The sequence below is a fragment of the Brachyhypopomus gauderio genome, unplaced genomic scaffold, assembly GCF_052324685.1.
Source record: "Brachyhypopomus gauderio isolate BG-103 unplaced genomic scaffold, BGAUD_0.2 sc336, whole genome shotgun sequence".
NCBI lineage: Eukaryota > Metazoa > Chordata > Actinopteri > Gymnotiformes > Hypopomidae > Brachyhypopomus > Brachyhypopomus gauderio.
In genome coordinates, this window is record NW_027507157.1 from 55143 (window position 1) to 74420 (window position 19278).

Consider the following 19278-nt stretch of genomic DNA (forward strand, 5'->3'; position numbering starts at 1 on the left):
ACTGCCTCCACACCACCTGACACTAGACTAACACACAACACCTCCACACCACCTGTCACTAGTGTAACACACACCACCTCCACACCACCTGTCACTAGTGTAACACACCACCTCCACACCACCTGACACTAGTGTAACACACACCGCCTCCACACCACCTGACACTGGAATAACACACAACACCTCCACACCACCTGACACTAGTGTAACACACAACACCTCCACACCACCTGACACTAGTGTAACACACACCGGACCGAGGGTCCGCGCGGCAAAAATTACGTAATCGCGAGGGCCTCGTGCGCTGTCGATTCGCGAGGTCGTGCACCTCTCAAATTTTTTAACTTCGCACGCGCCGCGCCTCAGCGCAATGAACAAAGTCATGTTTGCAGGGTTCATACACCTTTATAAATCCTGGTTTATACTTTCGCGAGTGACCGTAGCGCGTGACTCCGCCCACCTCGCGCGACCCTGCGCGAACGGTGGAAGCATTTATACTTTCGCGAGCTTCACTGCAGTGTTCTCCGAAACGATAGGTGGCAGTGGAGAATAAAAAACCCCTGCAAAACCGGTGAAAGAACATTTTTACCTGATGCTACACCAGACATCAAACATAAATAGTTTTGCTGTGTTGTTCGAAACGATATGTGGATTACCACATAAAGAAACACCCCTCAAAAACAGGGGAATGAACATTTCCCTGCCGAATTTTAATGTTGCTTTGTGTTTCAGGTTTGAAAAGTGCTGGAATTTAGGCTAAATAATAATAAATAAAGACTACTTTGTTTCACAACAAATAGCTGTCTGACTGAACAGTTCTATTGTATTACGTTAACAAATACGAGCCTCTTGTAATTCCAGGACGAAACATGAGAGAACGTGAAGACAATAAGATTGGGCGTTTTGAAAATAAACGCTGTTCAATACAATAGAACTGTACGTAATACAATAGAACTGTTCAGTCAGACAGCTATTTGTTGTGAAACAAAGTACACTGTAAAACCCAACTAGTTCACTAAACTCAAAAGTTTTGTTGTAACCGATTACCTAAGAAATGTTAAGTTCATGTAATATAATTTTTAAGTACAGTTAACTTAAAAAAAAAAAACTTTAAATAAAATATATAAGTTTAGGAAAATCTTAATTTTTAGGATATATATATATATATATTTTAAGTACTACATACTACAATACTTTTAGTAATAATTATATAATTAATATAATTTCTCCCAACTTAACCTTTTTTTTACATTTTTATGGCATTTGCCAGATGCTCTTATCCAGAGTGACTTACATTTTATCTCAAGTGAGCAATTGAGGGTTAAGGGTCTTGCTCAGGGGCACCTCGGTCATGGCTTCAGGTCTGGGAATCGAAACTTTAAACATAACAAATGTGACGTTCGGGCTGTCACGAAGGATGAGACACGGAATCCTCTTTGACTGACGTCACTTTGTATTTATTAAACATGTAGCGCAAGAAGCGCACGAATAACGGATACTCTCACACTGCAAACAAGCATACACTACGTGCAGACATAGACAACGACGAGCACAGGACACTGCGCGAACACACATTAAGTAGACAAACCACATTAGCCCCACGTGATTACGAGACGATTCACAGGTGAGACAGATTATCACACGACATAACCATAACCACGGAGATCCACTGACGCAGACAAAGCACGTGGACAACGTTAACACACGCCCAAAAGGGAGGGGCCGGGGTCCTCAACGTGACAGACGCCCCCTCCAAGGGCACCACCCGTCCCGGGGTGCCAACAGGACCGAGTGCCCTGAACCCACGACAATGGGCGGATCCGACGCGCTCAGTTCTACACATACGGGCAGACTTACAATTACAGGCACACACACACACGACATAGGCGCCAGGCTGCGCGCCAGGAGGAGAGCGATGAAGGGAGAGAGGTCGGGAGCTACTGGTGCAGCAGGCGCTGCGGTAGGCGGTGCTCCTCCTGCCCTTGCTGCATACCCTCCTCCGGGCGCAGCGCGGCTGGCGAACGTGCCTGGCGGACGCGCCTGGCGCAGCGCGGCTGGCGAACTCTCACCCCAGCTGGCCATATGGTACTTCCACCTCGCCTCGCGACCACCCTCTGGAGTCGACCCTGTGCGCTTCCACCTCCATCTCCTCCACCTCGCTGCCCCAGTTCCAACTCATGGGCTGCTCCGGGCTGCCACCCCGGGAGCAGTCCATCTTCTCTCCTCCGGAGCGGTCGGAGGACGAGCTCCACCTACCCTTCACCATCCCCGCAGAACACTCAGAGGGGGGTGGACTGCCCTCTTCCTCGGAGTAGAGTTCGCCGTCCGTGCACTCTGAGACGCCCGAGTGCACGGACAGAGGACGATCCTCCTCCTCGTACCCTTCCTCCTCCTCACCGTAATCGGCGGGGTATGCAGGGCGCTCCGACGGAGGGTATTCTCCATCGTCTTCCTCCTCTTCCTCCTCCCCGTAGTTGACCGTTGTGGCGTCGCTCACCGACGGGGGGTAGGCCTCCTCCCCCTCCCCAACATAGTCTATGGTGGGAGCGGAGTAAACGGACGGAGGGTAATCCTCTTCTTCCTCTCCCTCCTCCTCGTAGCCCGCGGTAGGGGAAGGGCACACAGGTGGAGGGGGGTAATCCTCCTCCTCTAACTCCTCCTCGGAGTCCTCCTCCCCGAATTCCGCCTCCGGGGTCGAGTCCGTGACGCAGATCACACCGGGACCCCCCTCCAGAGGCGAGAGGGCGCGGGATGGAGGGGAGTGTCGCTCCCTCCAAAGCCCTGGCGGAAGGCCTCCGCCAACTCGGGGTCTCTCTCCTCTACCTTCTGGGCTGAGGCCAGCTGGAGGGCGCACACCGGGTCCGTCATCAGCTGTTCCCGAGTCGGCAGGGTTATGCGGCGCGCGGGAGAGGAGGAAGAGCGGTGGTGCCGCTTGCTGGGGCAAAGTGCCTTCTTAGGCCGGGTGGCGTAGCCTGGCATTTTAGTGTCTCTTCGCGGCTCGTCGTTCTGTGACGTTCAGGCTGTCACGAAGGATGAGACACGGAATCCTCTTTGACTAACGTCACTTTGTATTTATTAAACATGTAGCGCAAGAAGCACACGAATAACGGATACTCTCACACTGCAAACAAGCATACACTACGTGCAGACATAGACAACGACGAGCACAGGACACTGCGCGAACGCACATTAAGTAGACAAACCACATTAGCCCCACGTGATTACGAGACGATTCACAGGTGAGACAGATTATCACACGACATAACCATAACCATGGAGATCCACTGACGCAGACAAAGCACGTGGACAACGTTAACACACGCCCAAAAGGGAGGGGCCGGGGTCCTCAACGTGACAACAAAAAGTTAAGACAGCCCAAAACCTTAATGCTGGGTTTACAGAGTAGTTTTCCCGCACCAGCCGCACTGTCCACCATGTTTGTTCAAAAATCACAGTATGCTAATTAGATGGTTTTAACCAATAGGCATGCAGGAGCGCATTGCGTCAGACACTCTGCAAATATTAAATGAAAAACAATGAGTTTAGTGATTGTCTTCACTTGAAAATGTTGAGCTTATTGAGATTAAAACTTATATCGTTGTATGAACTTTAATGTTTTAAGCTGTTTGAACTGTTTTGCAGTTTTGCTTACAAATAGAATAATTTTAATGAGTTCACCACTCTGTCAGGGAGTACAGTGTAGTTACAATTTCAAGCATTTTCAAGTACTTTAGCTTAAATTCCAGCACTTTTCAAACCTGAAACACAAAGCAACATTAAAATTTGTCAGGTAAATGTTTCTTCCACTGTTTTTTAGTGGTGTTTCAAACCCCGCTTCGAAAAGCTGTGCACTGCAAAACGGGCTCATTGTAGTCATTAGTTCTGACTCATTTTGATTTAAAAAACAGCACAAATTGTTGTATTGCATGTTTTGTAGTGTTAATATATTAAAGTGTTAATATATTAATGTTGCTGATCAAGCTGAATTTATTATTATTTATTGATTTTATTTAATTTCATTTTTCAGTATCAAATGCCAGTCAGTTAAAAAATGTTTCTAGTTTAAATAGGGATCTTTAATAGGATCCATTTCATGCAAACTGATGCACTTCACTTCATGATGCAATTGTTTCTGTTACAAACTAAAAATCAAAGCTAATAAAATAATGATTTATTTCTTCAGTGTTAATAAGGACCTTATTAAGGTGTACTTATAACAATTTTATAGATAAATTATACTACAGTGGGTGTATAAAAACACATTTTTATCCCATTTTGTCATGTATGGGGTTTATACGCCGACAGAATTTATAGGCGTGGCAGAGAGTAGTGACCAGGGTGGTGGTGGAGTGAGTGTGTGTGTACGTCTCTCTTTTTTTGTGGGGGGGGCGCAAAGTGTTTTCTTCTTCATAGGGGGGGCTTAACAAAAAATAATTGAGAATCACTGCCCTAGTGTAACACACACTACCTCAAAGTTTCAAAGTTTATTTGTATCGCGCTTTTCACAACACATGTTGTCACAAAGCGCTTTACAGGATTTAAAAGGTTTAACAATACTATGGGTCCAGATCCCTAATGAGCAAGCCAAGGCGACAGTGGCGAGGAAAAACTCCCTAGATGGTGGGGAATAGGAAGAAACCTCGGGAGAACCAAGACTCAAAAGGGAACCCATCCTCCATTGGGCGGCCCGTTAACACACAAATTACGCAAAATACAGACAAATACACAAGTCACACACAAATCACACAATCAGACTAAGTAAAGGTAAAAATGAAAGTTCTGGGTTTTGATATTGTCACTGTAAATGTCTGTTGATGAACGCCAGGCTTTCATTCCATGTCGGAGCAGCGATGCTGGTATTGTAGGCTCCGACTGCAGTGTTACTCTCCAGGTGAACCTTGGAGAAAAGATACGAGATGTAGTAAATATGTAACAAATTAATCAAAGGCCAAACTAAACAGATGAGTCTTTAATCGAGTTTTAAACATTGAGACTGTGTTAAACATTGAGACTGTACCTCCACACTGCCTGACACTAGTGTAACACACACCACCTCCACACCGCCTGACTCTAGTCCACACCACACTACTGATAAAACACCTGATAAAAAAAAACAAACACCTGATACAAGTGTAACACAAATTACAAACTACACTGAGACATTTACAGTTAGGAGTATAATACCAGTATTACACACACCCACATACTGTATACACATCTGACCTATTTTAAACAATCGTAATCCAGTGGTATTGAAAGCGTTTGTGTGTGTTTCATGTCTCAGGAGCTGACAGGAAAACTCCCTAAAGAGTATCCTCTGGACCCAGGTGAGGAGCCACCCACAGTGCGACGCAAAATCGGCACCGCATTCAAACTCGACGAACAGAAGATCCTTCCCAAAGGAGAGGTGAGCTAGCCTCTGACCTCTGAACTCTGACCTGCCTGGTATTTCTGAATAGACAGACACAAATTGGGACTCATTTCCGCCAGACACTTTTGAAATGGATGACTGGCACTGCCCACAGACAGCTGACCACAGTGGGTGCTCCGGAAATGTGTGTTTTACCAGTCTCTTTTACTCAGGAATCAGCCTCAACACAGAGCCTTGGATGTGATTATAAATACTAGTCCTACTTCCTGGTCTGGCATCATTTAGAGGAAGTGATAGTGAGTGTGTTTTGAGTGTAGGCCAAAGGCTCAGGGTTACAAAATGGGCATCGAGAGGAGAGACAGAGAGAGAGAGACTGTGTGTGTGACAGAGAGACTGTGTGTGTGTGTGTGTGAGAGAGAGAGAGAGAGAGAGAGGGAGAATAAATGAAAAAGAAAGTAGGGGTAAGAAGAGGTTGTGCTAAGTATCAAAGCTGTCGATGTAATGTCACAGTGTCTGAGTTTCTTTCCTGTCTACACAGTTGTAGACAGCAGGTTGCTTTGCTCTGTGTGGGGGGGTGGGAAGGTTTTGGTGTGTTGTCACTGTCAGGGTGGGTTTTGCCAGACTCTCAGAGGGCAGTCTGAAGGACTGTGTGGGTTTTGGCCTACACCGCTGCCGTTTTTAAGGTCAGTCGTGTGCTAATGTATGTTCTTTGTGCGAATTGTGTGCGCATGTTTTAGGAGGAGGAGCTGGAGCGTTTGGAGAGGGAGTTTGCCATCCAGTCTCAGATCACGGAGGCGGCGCGGCGTTTGGCCAGTGATCCGCATGTCAGCAGCAAGAAGCTGAGGAAGCAGCGCAAGACGTCGTACCTGAACGCCCTGAAGAAGCTGCAGGACATGGAGAATGCCATCAACGAACACCGCATGCGCTCGGGGCAGAAGCCCACGCAGCGCGCCTCTCTCATCATCGAGGGTACCACCACACACACTCACACACACACACACACACACACACACACACACTCTCACACTCACACACACTCACACACATTCTCACACACTCACATACTCTCACACTCACACACACCCTCACACACTCTCACACACCCTCACACACTCACACACCCTCGCCGCACTAAAGACTTTCCGCTGTGCTGGAGAAGCTGGGGGGGCTACGCAGCTTCTGTGTGTTGTGTGCTGTGAACTGTGAGCTATGTGTTTTGTATGCTGTAGTTATGTGCTGTGCTGTGAGCTGTGTGCTGTAGTTGTGTGCTGTGCTGTGAGCTGTGTGCTGTAGTTGTGTGCTGTACTGTGAGCTGTGTGCTGTAGTTGTGTGCTGTACTGTGAGCTGTGTGCTGTAGTTGTGAGGCTTCGTTACACGTCTTAACAAGACTGTTTCCCCATGATGTCTTAACGAGACTCTTCCCATATGTATTAAACCAGAGCTATAAAACACAGTGGAAATATTGCCCATGAAATTCATTTAATGCACACACGAAGGTGCACACACACACACACACATGCATGCACACACACATGCACACACACAGTGTGTGTGGAGGTAGAATTGCGTGAAACGAAGTTGAACACTATGTATTCTCTCTCTCTCTTACAGAGGCTAATATCGGCTCAGAGGACAGCTCTTTATCTGATGCTCTGGTGCTGGATGATGGTGAGACACACACACACACACATGCGTGCACACACACATGCGTGCGCAGACACACCTACACACCTCAACCACCGTGCACCGCTTACACATGACTGCCACTCCTCCTCTTCCTCACTGCACACATGTGTGCTGGGCAGAACCATGTCACACGTCCTCTCTCACACTCACACCCCCTTCTGTCCTGCCCCCTCCCTCGCTCTCACAGATGACCCCCACGTGACGGGGACCCCCACCTTCTCTCCGGTGGCCTCCCCACATAAAGGCCTTCCTCCCCGGCCCCCGTCTCACAGCAGGCCCCCCCCTCCGCAGTCCCTGGAGGGCCTTCGCCACCTGCACTACCAGCGCAGCGACTACGACAAGTCGCCCATCAAACCCCGCATGTGGAGCGAGAGTTCCCTGGACGAGCCCTACGAGAGGGTGAAGAAACGGCCGTCCCACTCCAGGTCCGCCCCGCACACACCCTCACCACACGAAAAGATTCCTGAAAATATTGGGGGAAATTCGAGGGGTTTTGTTCATCAAGGTGTTTTGTGTGCTGTGTAGTGGATGTTATTGCGCTGGTTCTGATGCTGATGCTTCGGTTTCTGTCTCTCTCACTGATGCTGTGTGCACATGCGTGTGTGTGTGTTTGTGGGTGTGTGTGTGTGTGTGTGTAGTAGTCACAGACGGTTCCCCAGCACAGGCAGCTGTGAGGCTGGGGGCAGTAACTCCCTGCAGTGCAGCCCAGTTCGCTCCCTGCCCCACTGGAACAGCCAGTGCAGCATGCCCTCCACCCCAGACCTGAGAACCAGGAGCTACGCCCACTCCGCCAGGTACACACACACACCCACACACACACACACACACACACACACACACACACACACACACACACCCACACACACACACACACACCCACACCCACACCCACACCCACACCCACACACACACACACACACACCCACACACACACACACACACACACACACACACCCACACACACACACACACACACACACACACACACACACACACCACACACACACACACACACACACACACACACACACACACACACCCACACACACACACACACACACACACACACACACACACCCACACACACACACACACACCACACACACACACACACACACACACACACGTCTTGGTAATGTATGGTCCTCTCTCACCCCTCTCACCTTTTTGTCACCCCCCTCTCACAGCCTCTCTCAGCCTTTCCGTGGGCGGAGCTCAAGCTTGGAGTCACAGGGGAAGCTGCTGACTATGGAGGCGGAGTCAGAGGCGGGGCTCAGCCCCGACCTGTTCCTGTCCGGCCCACACAGGGTGGGCAGCAACGGCTCGGTGGTCCCTGACGACTGCTCGTCCTGCACCAGCCACTCGAGCTCGGAGCACTACTACCCGCCATCAGGCGCCAACCCAAACTACTGCACGCTGGCCGAGGACTCGCCCTCCAAGGCCCGGCAGCGCCAGCGCCACAAATCCGCCGGGCACCTTGGCGCCTCCAGCTCGGGCAGCATGCCCAACCTGGCGGCCCGTAACGGGGCGGCCCACGCGGGCGTGTGTGGCGGGCACCAGGGCGTGTACCTGCACAGCCAGAGCCAGCCGTCCTCGCAGTACCGCATCAAGGAGTACCCACTGTACACGGAGGGCGGCAGCCCTGGCGCCGTGGTGGTCCGCAGCCTGGAGAGTGACCAGGAGGGCCACTACAGCGTCAAGGCCCAGTTCAAGACCTCCAACTCCTACACGGCCGGCGGCCTCTACAAGGAGGGCTGGGGCTCAGGAGAGGACGGAGAGGGGGGCGGGGGAGGGGGCGGGGCCGGCGGCAGGCTCACGCCCTCCAGGTCGCAGATCGTGAGGACTCCGTCGCTGGGCAGGGAGGGCAGCGGGGGCAGGGCCGCAGTGTCCGAGGAGCTGCGCTGCTGGTACCAGCGCTCATCCGGATCACTGAAGGACTCACGGATCACACACACCGGATCCAGCCTGGGGAGAGTAGGGACACTGGCAAAGTGCTCACCAGGTGAGACCACACACACACACACACACACACACAAATCTCTTAGCAAATAAATCCACACTTCAAGTTTGTAAATGTTACGAAAAAATAGGTCACTGGGCTGTGTGTGTAGGGAGAGTGTGAGAAATAGTGTTGATTTAGTGCAGGCAGCATTCCTGTTGTAACAGTTTAGTTAAGTGCATTCCTGTGAAGTGTGTGAGGGCATGGGGGCCTTTCTGGGTGGTCTGTGTGTGTGTGTGTGTGTGTGTGTGTGTGTGTGTGTGTGTGTGTGTGTGTGTGTGTGTGTGTGTGTGTGTGTGTGTGTGTGTGTTGGGGGACATGGGAGGATTTGCCTTCTATGAGTGGGAGGAACACACAGCCTCTGCCATGCTGGAGTGTCAAGAAGCTCATGCTACTGTTCCATGAAAATGCATGTTATTGTGTAATAACTGTGTGTGTGTGTGTGTGTGTGTGTGTGTGTGTGTGTGTGTGTGTGTGTGTGTGTGTGTGTGTGCGTGTGTGCGTGCGTGTGTGCGCGCGCACGCGCGTGTGTGTGTGTGTGTGTGTCCTAGCTGCCTCCCCACATAGCCAGAGGAGTGCTACTCCATGCAGTGAGGTGGGGGTCACTCCTCCCTGCAGTCCCCAACACATACTCTGGCAGAGTGGGTAAGACCTGCCGGCTCTGGGCCTCCCAGTGTTCCACAACGCTGGGCTCTGGAACATTTTACTCCAATTTCATTGTCCTTTGTTACATTTTTTTTACATACTTTTTAGATATACCTGTTATGTGTGCTTGCTGATTTTATTTTTGTTAATATAATTATTATAAGATGTAGATGTTTTGAAAGTTATTTATAAGGATTTAGGATCTAATACTAGTAAACCTAGCCTAGTGACTGCTGTAGTGAACATTCACCATGGCAGTGTGACAGACCTTCAGCAGAGGCTTTCATGTTACAAAAGACCAACCAGTGTCACCACGTGTTAGCCAGTAGTCTCCTGTCCATCAAGTGTGCCAGTCTTCATAACACCTGGCCGAAGTGAAATGAGATCCCTTAGAAAAGTGACAGAGATTAATCCATCTTCTAGCCCTTAAACTCCCCAAACTCTTATCAATTGAAACATGACTTGCAATATATGTTGAGTTGGCGCAGTTTGCATTTGTATATGCAAACAAATCCACCTGTGCTTTTACCTTAATGCGTTGGTCAGAGTTTGGGGAAGTATGTGATACACTTCAGCTGTGGGGATGCCCTGCTGTCCACCTGCACACTATGTTGCAGTAATGGGAGATTGAGCTTCCTGTAGTGTAGTCACGTAACGCCACTTCCTGAACGCCATCCCATCTAACCTCACTTCTGTTCCTTCACTTGCTACCTGTTGTCACCTGTGCTCACAATTGCTAACCTCTCTTTCTCTCTCTCTCTCTCTCTCTCTCTCTCTCTCTCTCTCTTTCTCTCTCTCTGTCTCTCTTGTCTTTCTCTCTTTCTGTCTTTTTTTTTCTCTAACTCCTTCTGCTTGACTGCTGTGTCTGGTGTGTGGATTTGGGTGTGTGTTTGTGTGTGGGTGTGTGTGGTGTTTTTCTTTGGGGCAGTGATACAGCTGAAAGCTCTCCTCCTGAAGACTGCTCTCCCTCTCACCAAAACACTGAGCAGTAGAGAGGTACTCTCACTCTCATTGGCTCCGTCTCTGTCTCTGTGCATGGGGATTAGACCGTTTCCTTCTCTGTAGATTCCGTCTGTCCTTTGAAACGTCTGTTGTGTCTTGAGGTCTAACTCTTAACAGTGTTATCGAGACAGATGGAGCAACACCCCAAATATATATATTCAGTATATCTGTGCGTGTGTGTGCGTGTGCATGTGTGTGTGTGTGTGTGTGTGTGTGTGTGTGTGTGTGTGTGTGTGTGTTCATCACAGATCGTTCAGTGATAGCTGTTTCCTGAGCAGTCCCCTGTGCTCTGAGCTAGCGGACGTGCAGTGGTATGGGCACAAGAAAGCCAAACCAGGAACACTGGTCTGAACCCACCCTCCAACCTCCATCCCTGCCCGTCCTCATCCCTCGCTCCCTGGAACAGTCTTCTGCAGTGCTGCTCCGCCCATGGGCTGCACCTCAGCACCTACACAGATGTATACCTGGAGCCCCGCCCCCAATCTGTATGTGTGCATATCCAGTGGTACAGTGGCTCTGGGCTACAGGATCACAGAGCTTGGACTGATCCGGACCATTCTGACCCTCTCACTGCTTACCTTTAGAACTCTGGACTGTGACCCAGTTAGCTGCCAGCCAATCGCTCTGTATGCACAACCCCCCAGTGTCCAATCCCAACGCTGGAGTCAAGCGAGGAGGACGTGGTGTCTCCGTTCAGGAGATGTGTGTATATGTATGTGTCTGCATTCTGGTGAAGAACCCACCTCACTCATACTTCAAACACACCTGTGTGTTTGTGTGTGTAACTCTGCACTGAAGATGGAGAACTCGGACCTCTCTCTGTCACACACATTCCTGCAGAACATGTTGCTGTTGGCCATCTTGTCACATTTTATGTGCTATGTTCAGTTAAGGTGAATGCAGTGAATCACAGGTCCCGCCCACAGTGAACCATGAACCCTTACTCATGCTTATGGATTTCCTGTTTGTTTTGTTTCTTTGGGGATTTTTTTATTGTTCTATAAAAACAAATAGAAGTGAGTTTAAAGAACACAGAAGACAGCAGCTTGAACCCCTCAACCCTCTGAACCCTCAGACGCACACCATTATAAAGCAGCATTTTGTACATTTGTTCTGTTATCACCATGTGAGGGAACAGGCCTCTGGAGTAGGCCCGAGGAAACATACCCCCTTCATGCATTGCAGCGACGTCTCAGGCTGCTCTGGTGAAACACATGGTTCCATCATTTAGTCTCCCACCAGACATTCACAACTACAGTCGCCGGGATTATTCTTTCCTTGGTCATTCCAGGTAGCCTCTTTACTTAGTCTAGATGCTGATTGTTACTGACACATTGATGGTTGTAGTAAAATGTTTTCATTGGATGGCTGTGTGTGGATGGTCTCTTAGGATGATGGACTGAATTCAGAACCACTTATTATCATTGTTAAAAGTCAAGTGGTTTGGGGGATTCGTTGGCCTCTGTCAGTGTCCAGCTTACATTCATCATTGGCAGGGCCCAAGCAGTACAGCTGCCTCCACTATATCTAATACATGTTCTGACAGAGTGTTCAGCTGTAGCAGGGGCTGCAGGTCCAAACCAGCAGGTCCATTTCCCAAACAAGCCTCCTAGCTTTGAGATCATCGCATTAGACGGAGAGATTGTTGACAGTAACGTTCAGCGCGCTATTTCCCAAGGGTCTCTCTCTCCTTCCCTGGCCGTGAGCTAGAGGACAGCTGAGCTTCAAGTTGACCTGTGCCAGAGTCCGAGTGCTGAAGTACCGTAGGGGCCGCATTTCCTCAGCAGCATCCCAGTGTGTTTTCGTCTATGCCGGCCTCCCAGCCACTATGGTGCTCTGAGTCTGTACTGTATCCCGCTGAACTCCAAATCCCACAATGCCCTGCTACGTTTTTGCTCTTCTTAAGTACCGGGTAAAGACTGAAGCAGTGTACTGTCAGAAGAATATTGTTAACCTCACTCAGTGGCTGTGTACAGATGGCATACACATCATACAGTATGAACACACAGCACATTCACTCATCGTACCTCTCCGCCACTGCATTGGAAGTAGTACGGGACACAAGCATTCCAGCACACTGTATGAGCAGAGTACAGCTGTCCAGACCTCAGATCGACACCTCCACAGTGACCATGAGCCGTGTTACAGTAAACTCAGTTCAGCCTCTCAGAAGCTGAGATGATTACAGGGTGTTCATGTTTTTTGTTTGTTTGTTTGTTCTGAGTTCAACAACACACAAGATTTTAACTGAGCGAGAATTTCGCTTAAAGCCGCTGGTGCCCTTCTCCAGTCTGTCTCCCTGGTACAGGGAAACGTACCAAGCCATACAGAACCCCACCAGAGCTCACTCACATACGGATGCTTGGGCTGTTAGAAAAACCTAAAAGCACACCGGGATCTTATCTATAATCTGTTTTTTATGAGAAATATACATGCCATCACACTTTTGTGTCAACAACCTTGATAAATGTTTGTGTTTTCAGCAGCCGGGTAGGAACCTCCATCACATATCATGTGGCAATATTACTGTAACGCACAGCAACCGAACAGCAGTGGCTACCCGTCACCCGTATGGCCATGGATCCAAGTCCATTCTGTTACCCGTTACCGCAGAGTTTTGACTCCTTACACTGTCTCTCTTTCAGGAGTTCAGATGAGTCAGTATAGTAGCCACAATGTTTTAGAGGTTCTCTTGATTAAGGCTTCTTCCCTTGCATGCTCAACCTTCATTGTGCATCACTGGCAAAACAAACCAAGCTCAAGAAATCCCTAACTCTTTAACCACATGTCATCCCACCCTCTGCAGTGCTACGGTTCTGGCCTTGTGGTTAACTACCCCTTCTGCAGTGAGAAATGTGTTCTCTCCTCATTCTCTCCTTCCTACCTATATTTAATAACAAACCTAAACCTTTTATAACAAAAGAATAAACTAACACATTTATCAACATATATGGAAAACTCTATGGATACCTGTCTGGGTTATTTTAAAAGAAGAAAAAAGTTTTAAGTTTAGTTTTTTTTTTTATTGATCAGTATTTCTTTTTTCATGTTATTTTTCGCTAAGTTGGGACATAGTTACAACCCTTTCAGGTGCTACACGATGACCAGTTACTGCATTGTTTCCTAGCTGTAGACTTTTCCTAACTGTTGTCAATAGTTTTAATACGAGTTGTGCAAAATGAAGGATGTTAGTTACTTAACGGTGTCGGTCACTCCCTCAACCTGACAGTAGAGCATGTACCATGAGTTTATGGAGTTCAGTTCAAACATAACCAGACACATTATAACGGTGTTGTAGGAAAAAAAATGTGGAACTGTTGGGCAAAATAACCAGATTCCACAGTTAATTTATTCTTTTTCTATTAAGAATTTGTATAGTAACTTTACATTTTTCAAAAACCATGTTGTTGGCAACTGATTCTGAATTTTCCAGATGAGAAATGTGGTGGTTCTTGAGATTATGAAAATAAATTATTGCTGAATGTTCTCTAAACTCAAGTCTGATGTTTCTTCTCCTTTTTGTCAGTTTTGAGGTCAGGGTTGTTTTTGCTTTTGTTTTGTTTTTTTATAGTTTTTTGTATTCGCTAAGACCCAATTCCTGAAATTGAAACACACAGCAGCCAAAGCCACACAACATGTAAAACATCTCACACTTTTGGAAAGAAGCAAACATGTCATCCAAAACTATTTCAACTGTTGCCAAAATTATACCCAAATATCAGATGAACAAACAGCCTTTCCTATATGATAACTGCACACTGATGTGACAAATGGAAAACATCACCATGTGTTTGAGTGTACGGTGTGTAGTTGTAAAGGACTGTCATAGCACTCACACACACAAACATATTCACAAATATACAGGTCATTTATGCACATTCAGTACATATACACCATAAAGTAAAAAACATAATGTTTCTTTTCTTTTTTGTATTTACGCTTCTGCATCCCATGCTGTACATACTGTAATATATAGATAATAAAAGACAAAAAAAGGCTTGTAACTTCAGCACAAAAGTGCTACAAGATCTCATTGACATCACAGCTGATGTTTTCTCTGGCCATACAGTGGGGGAAGGACCTTCTGGAGTGATGTATCCACCCCTGGCATGCCCCCGTCAACATCACCACACACTTCTTCCATCGCCTGGAGAAGGGAAATGTGATGGTGGGGTTGGCAACCACCTCCAAGCTGAAAAGAACTCAACAGGATTGAGGAACGGAGAGTATGGTGGAGCTGAAGCACAACTAATCATGGGTGTTCAGTGAGCCATTGGATTTGAGCAGCCCGGTAGGAATGACAACAAACCTGGACTGATCTGATCCATTGCCATGGAGATGGAAAATCAGTACACATTGCACACATTGTGTTGTTGCCATCATGATGCCCAGGACAGGCACGGTGTCCTGAATGAATGAATGTTCAACTTATATAGCGCCTTTCTATATACCCAAGGTCGCTTTACAATTTTAACACAGGTACAACCAATCACACTCCAGTGAGAAGTGACTGCCAATTTACCTAATCTCCATGTCTTTGGACTGTGGGAGGAAACCGGAGACCCCAGAGGAAACCCACACAGACACGGGGAGAACATGGAGACTCCACTCAGATAGAGACTTGAACCCAAGACCCCAGTGCTGAGAGGCAAACGTGCTAACCACCAAGCCACCATGTTGCCCAACATAGTCCTGTGATGTTCATTACAGTATTGCATAAATTAGTAAATATTGTGTGACACAGGACACTGGAATAAAGTATCAGTGAGTAAATCAGTGAGCAGAGCGTACTTGTGCATATTCATATCGCAGTTATAACGGCCCAGTGTGGACAGGCTCATGAATGGATGTTGCCAAAGGCGACGTTGTCAGTAATGATGTGCTATTGAAGTTGTTGTTTGTTCTGACCATATTGATGAAGGTCTCTTTCTGTTCTGGGTTGGATAGCCATCCTCTTCCCCCATCAAGGGTAGTCTTCTTCAAAAACAAGATGTGAACATTTTATCGGCATGAACGTAAACTTTATTGTAAGTTACTGTAACTACTGATATGGTACTACACTACAGTAGTGGTATACGCAGGTCAGTTCTGTGAGTTCAGTACCATGGAACAGAGAGTAAGTCTGCTTGCCTATTCTCATTTTAAAATGTCCGGATGATGCTACAGTGTAGATGCACAGAATAGATTGAACCCTTTGCCTGCAGAAAACTCAATTAATGCATGAAAGCCCATGGTTGACCACATGGTCAGCCACACTATAAAACATCCAACTTAAGAATTGGTTGTCTGTGCTTGAAATAGTTGTTGACTGATATCTGTAAAGTAAAGGTTAATAAAACTCAAAATGTATTGTTCTGCTCAACATGAACATGAACTTTAAAAAATCATATTTAGAAAAATTAAGTTATTAAGTTTGTTACAGAAGAACGATCTTTGCATGTGCTGTGCCTGACGATTACGTTCACCGCTCTTCCCTCAAGTTTGGGCTTCTCTCCAGACTGACTGAGGTAAGTAGAAACATGTTTCATACAGTGTTTGAATGTTGAAGCCAAAGTACTTGTAAAATTACCTCACTGTAGCGGTTACACTGAGCCAGGTTAATCGTAATTCGTAAACGTAAATGTAAATTCGCGAACGTAAATTCGAACGTAAATTTCGACACAGTGTCGTAAAATGTTGCAAATAAAATGTTATTTATTTTTACGGCGGTTTATCAATTATTATTTATGGGGAGATGGATAGCGGTGTGACGTTCGTTCCACCGCCCGGTGCAGCGCGGCTGGCGGACGCGCCGGGTGCAGCGCGGCTGGCGGACGCCCTGGGTGCAGCGCGGCTGGTGGACGCCCTGGGTACAGCGCGACTGGCTGACGCGTCGGGTGCAGCGCGGCTGTCGTACGCCTCGGGTGCAATGCGAGGGAGCTCCTCCGCCATGTCCATTCCCTCCTCGGACCCCTGGCTCCACTCCATGGACTGCTCCGGGCTGCCACCCCGGGAGCACTCCATCCTACTCTCGCCGCCAGAGCGATCGGAGGGTGGACTCATCCTCGTCTTGCCAGCTGCTCCTTCTACGGAGAGTGGACTCTCCTCCTCCTCCGTATAGGAGCCTTCAGACGGAGGATAATCCCCCTCGTTGTACTCCTCCCCGCCTTTCTCCATGGTGGTAGAGGGAGGGAGGTAGTCCTCTTCTTCAGACTCCTCCTCCTCCTCTCCACCGTAGTCCACCGTGGATACGTCGTCTGGCGACGGGGGGTAGCCCTCTCCATCTCCACAGTAGTCCACAGTGGACGTGTCGTTCAGCGACGGGGGGTAGTCTTCCTCCTCCTCCTGCTCCTCCTCGGAGTCCTCCTCTCCGAACTCGCTCTCTGGGGTGGACTCGGTAGCACCCATGACGCACGAGCCCACCCTCAGAGGCGAGAGAGCGCGGGCTGGAGGAGCGTGTCTCTCCCTCCAGATCCTCACCGCGCCCTGCCGGAAGATCTCTGCCAGCTCGGGGTCCCTGTGCTCCAGCCCACGGGCGGTGGCCAGCTGGTGAGCACACACCAGGTCCTCCTCGAGCTGAGCCAGAGTGGGCGAAACTTCGCGGCGTGGAGGAGAAGAGGAAGAGCGGTGATGCCGCTTACTGGGCTTCTTGCCCTTCTTCGGCTTCCCCTTGTAGCCTGGCATTTTTTGTGTCTCTTGTTGGCTTGTCGTTCTGTGACGTTCGTGGGTCGGCGAAGGACGAGACACAGAATCCTTGTTTTTCGACTGACGTCACTTTTAATTTTCACACGAATTGCGCAATAGCGCATGAGTAACACTTAAGCAGACACACACTACGTGTAGACTTAGACAACGACGAGCACAGGACACTGCACGAGCGCACATTAAATAGACAAACCACATTAGCCCCACATGATTACGATACGATTCGCAGGTGAGACACATTATTCACATGACATAGCCATCACCACGAAGTTCCACTGACGCAGACAAAGCACGTGGACCACGTTTACACATGCCCAAAGGGGAGGGGCCGGGGTCCTCAACGTGACAAGCGGGCCGGTACAAATTCATTAAAGGGCCGGTTCTGGCCCGTGGGCCACCAGTTGAATAGCCCTGCTGTAAAGGAACCCAGCTAACAAAAAAACGTCCCGAGGACGTCCCACGAACCAGTCACCCCAAACATCACAAGCTTTTCATTTTGGTCCAAATGGATTTTATGTCTCATGTATTCAGCATTATAGGGTACTGGGTTGAGGTTTCTAGCACCCTGAGTAATAAAGAATGAGGAAGTGTGACATGTCTACTTTTCTCAGAAGGCACAAATGAAGTAAACATCCAAAATCACAGCCCCAGGGACATGCCCACTGCCACATTTTGCACCTTTACCATTCCTAATGCTTGTCAAGTGCTGCATGAAGTTCTTTGCTACTGCATACTGAAGATCCTTCTCGGTTAAAATTATATATTAAAATGTTCATTAGAAACAGTACAAACGTATTGACATCTTGAAAGATAAGAGAAGGCATTTCAAGGACCTGTTGTTCCGAATCCTCACTCTCTCTCAAACTGGGTTGAATTGTAGCAACCTACCAACAACTTTAAACATGGCGAATGGCCAAGACTGGCCTCTAAGAAATATCAAGGGCAGAAGTATCATTTGGGTATGCTGAACGAGATGTTTAGACTGGCAGGCAGCTCACTTGGCACCGTGCTTCATAAGGCTGATGCGTAGCTCGCAGTATTCTCCCCACTCTCCCCTCTGTTGCATGAAGACCTTTAGATGACAACTTTAGATAACAACTTTCGTTCGGGGGGCGCCGAAAGTATGTTTGCATACACCTCAGAAAGTAAGTAATTGCAACCCTGGATACGTAACACGCACTGCGTCAGAGAATCAAGAGTATAGTGTGATTCTGTTCAGCATGAAGACCTTTAGATGACAACTTTAGATAACAACTTTCGTTCGGGGGGCGCCGATAGTATGTTTGCATACACCTCAGAAAGTAAGTAATTGCAACCCTGGATACGTAACACGCACTGCGTCAGAGAATCAAGAGTATAGTGTGATTCTGTTCAGCGACATACAGATTGTATGGTGTTTGGCCATTCGAGTAAAAGTTATAAAATAAAAACTACACTTCTTGTCCGTCCATATTGTGACATGGTGTCAGAAGTGGTGGTGTAAACACTTCCGTTGAGAGAGAGAAAAGCGGCAGTGAGTTTTGGAGTGAAGTAATTTAAAGCTACGAGAGGGAGGAAAAGCGAGAACAACAAGCGAAAATGCCGAAGTTCCACATGCCCGAAGCTTTCGATTTCACGTAGCCTTCCACATGGCCGATGTGGAAGCAACGTTTTGCACACTTTCGGATTGCAAAAAAGCTGGATAAGGAAGACCAGGATTCACTTCTGTATGCAATGGGCAAAGACGCCGAGTCTGTGTTTAGTACTTTTACTTTCACTGAACAGCAAGAGGCAGTTTACTTCGATACTGTAGTGGCAAAATTTGACAAACATTTCGTGCCTAAACGTAACGTTATACACGAACGTGCCTGTTTTCACCGACGCTCCCAACAGAGTGGGGAAAGCGTTGAGG

At 48.1% G+C, this 19278-nt stretch overlaps 1 protein-coding gene across 9 annotated transcripts in view; it reads left to right on the top strand.

Moving 5' to 3' along the window:
- Positions 1-14201, top strand: part of LOC143504815 (FERM domain-containing protein 4A-like) — a 67972-nt gene extending 53771 nt beyond the window's left edge. For 7 of the 9 annotated variants that reach the window (XM_076996033.1, XM_076996032.1, XM_076996031.1 and 4 more), the window contains exons 16-23: positions 5285-5407; positions 6109-6340; positions 6983-7039; positions 7245-7482; positions 7696-7851; positions 8245-9059; positions 9608-9701; positions 10952-14201. In XM_076996033.1, coding sequence (XP_076852148.1) covers positions 5285-5407; positions 6109-6340; positions 6983-7039; positions 7245-7482; positions 7696-7851; positions 8245-9059; positions 9608-9701; positions 10952-11054 — 1818 coding nt within the window. In that variant the 3' untranslated portion in view covers positions 11055-14201. Of the gene's footprint in view, positions 1-5284; positions 5408-6108; positions 6341-6982; positions 7040-7244; positions 7483-7695; positions 7852-8244; positions 9060-9607; positions 9702-10629; positions 10698-10951 lie in introns of all 9 variants that reach the window. The other 2 variants (XM_076996035.1, XM_076996034.1) reach the window with 1 other exon arrangement.
- Positions 14202-19278: the final 5077 nt, after the last annotated feature.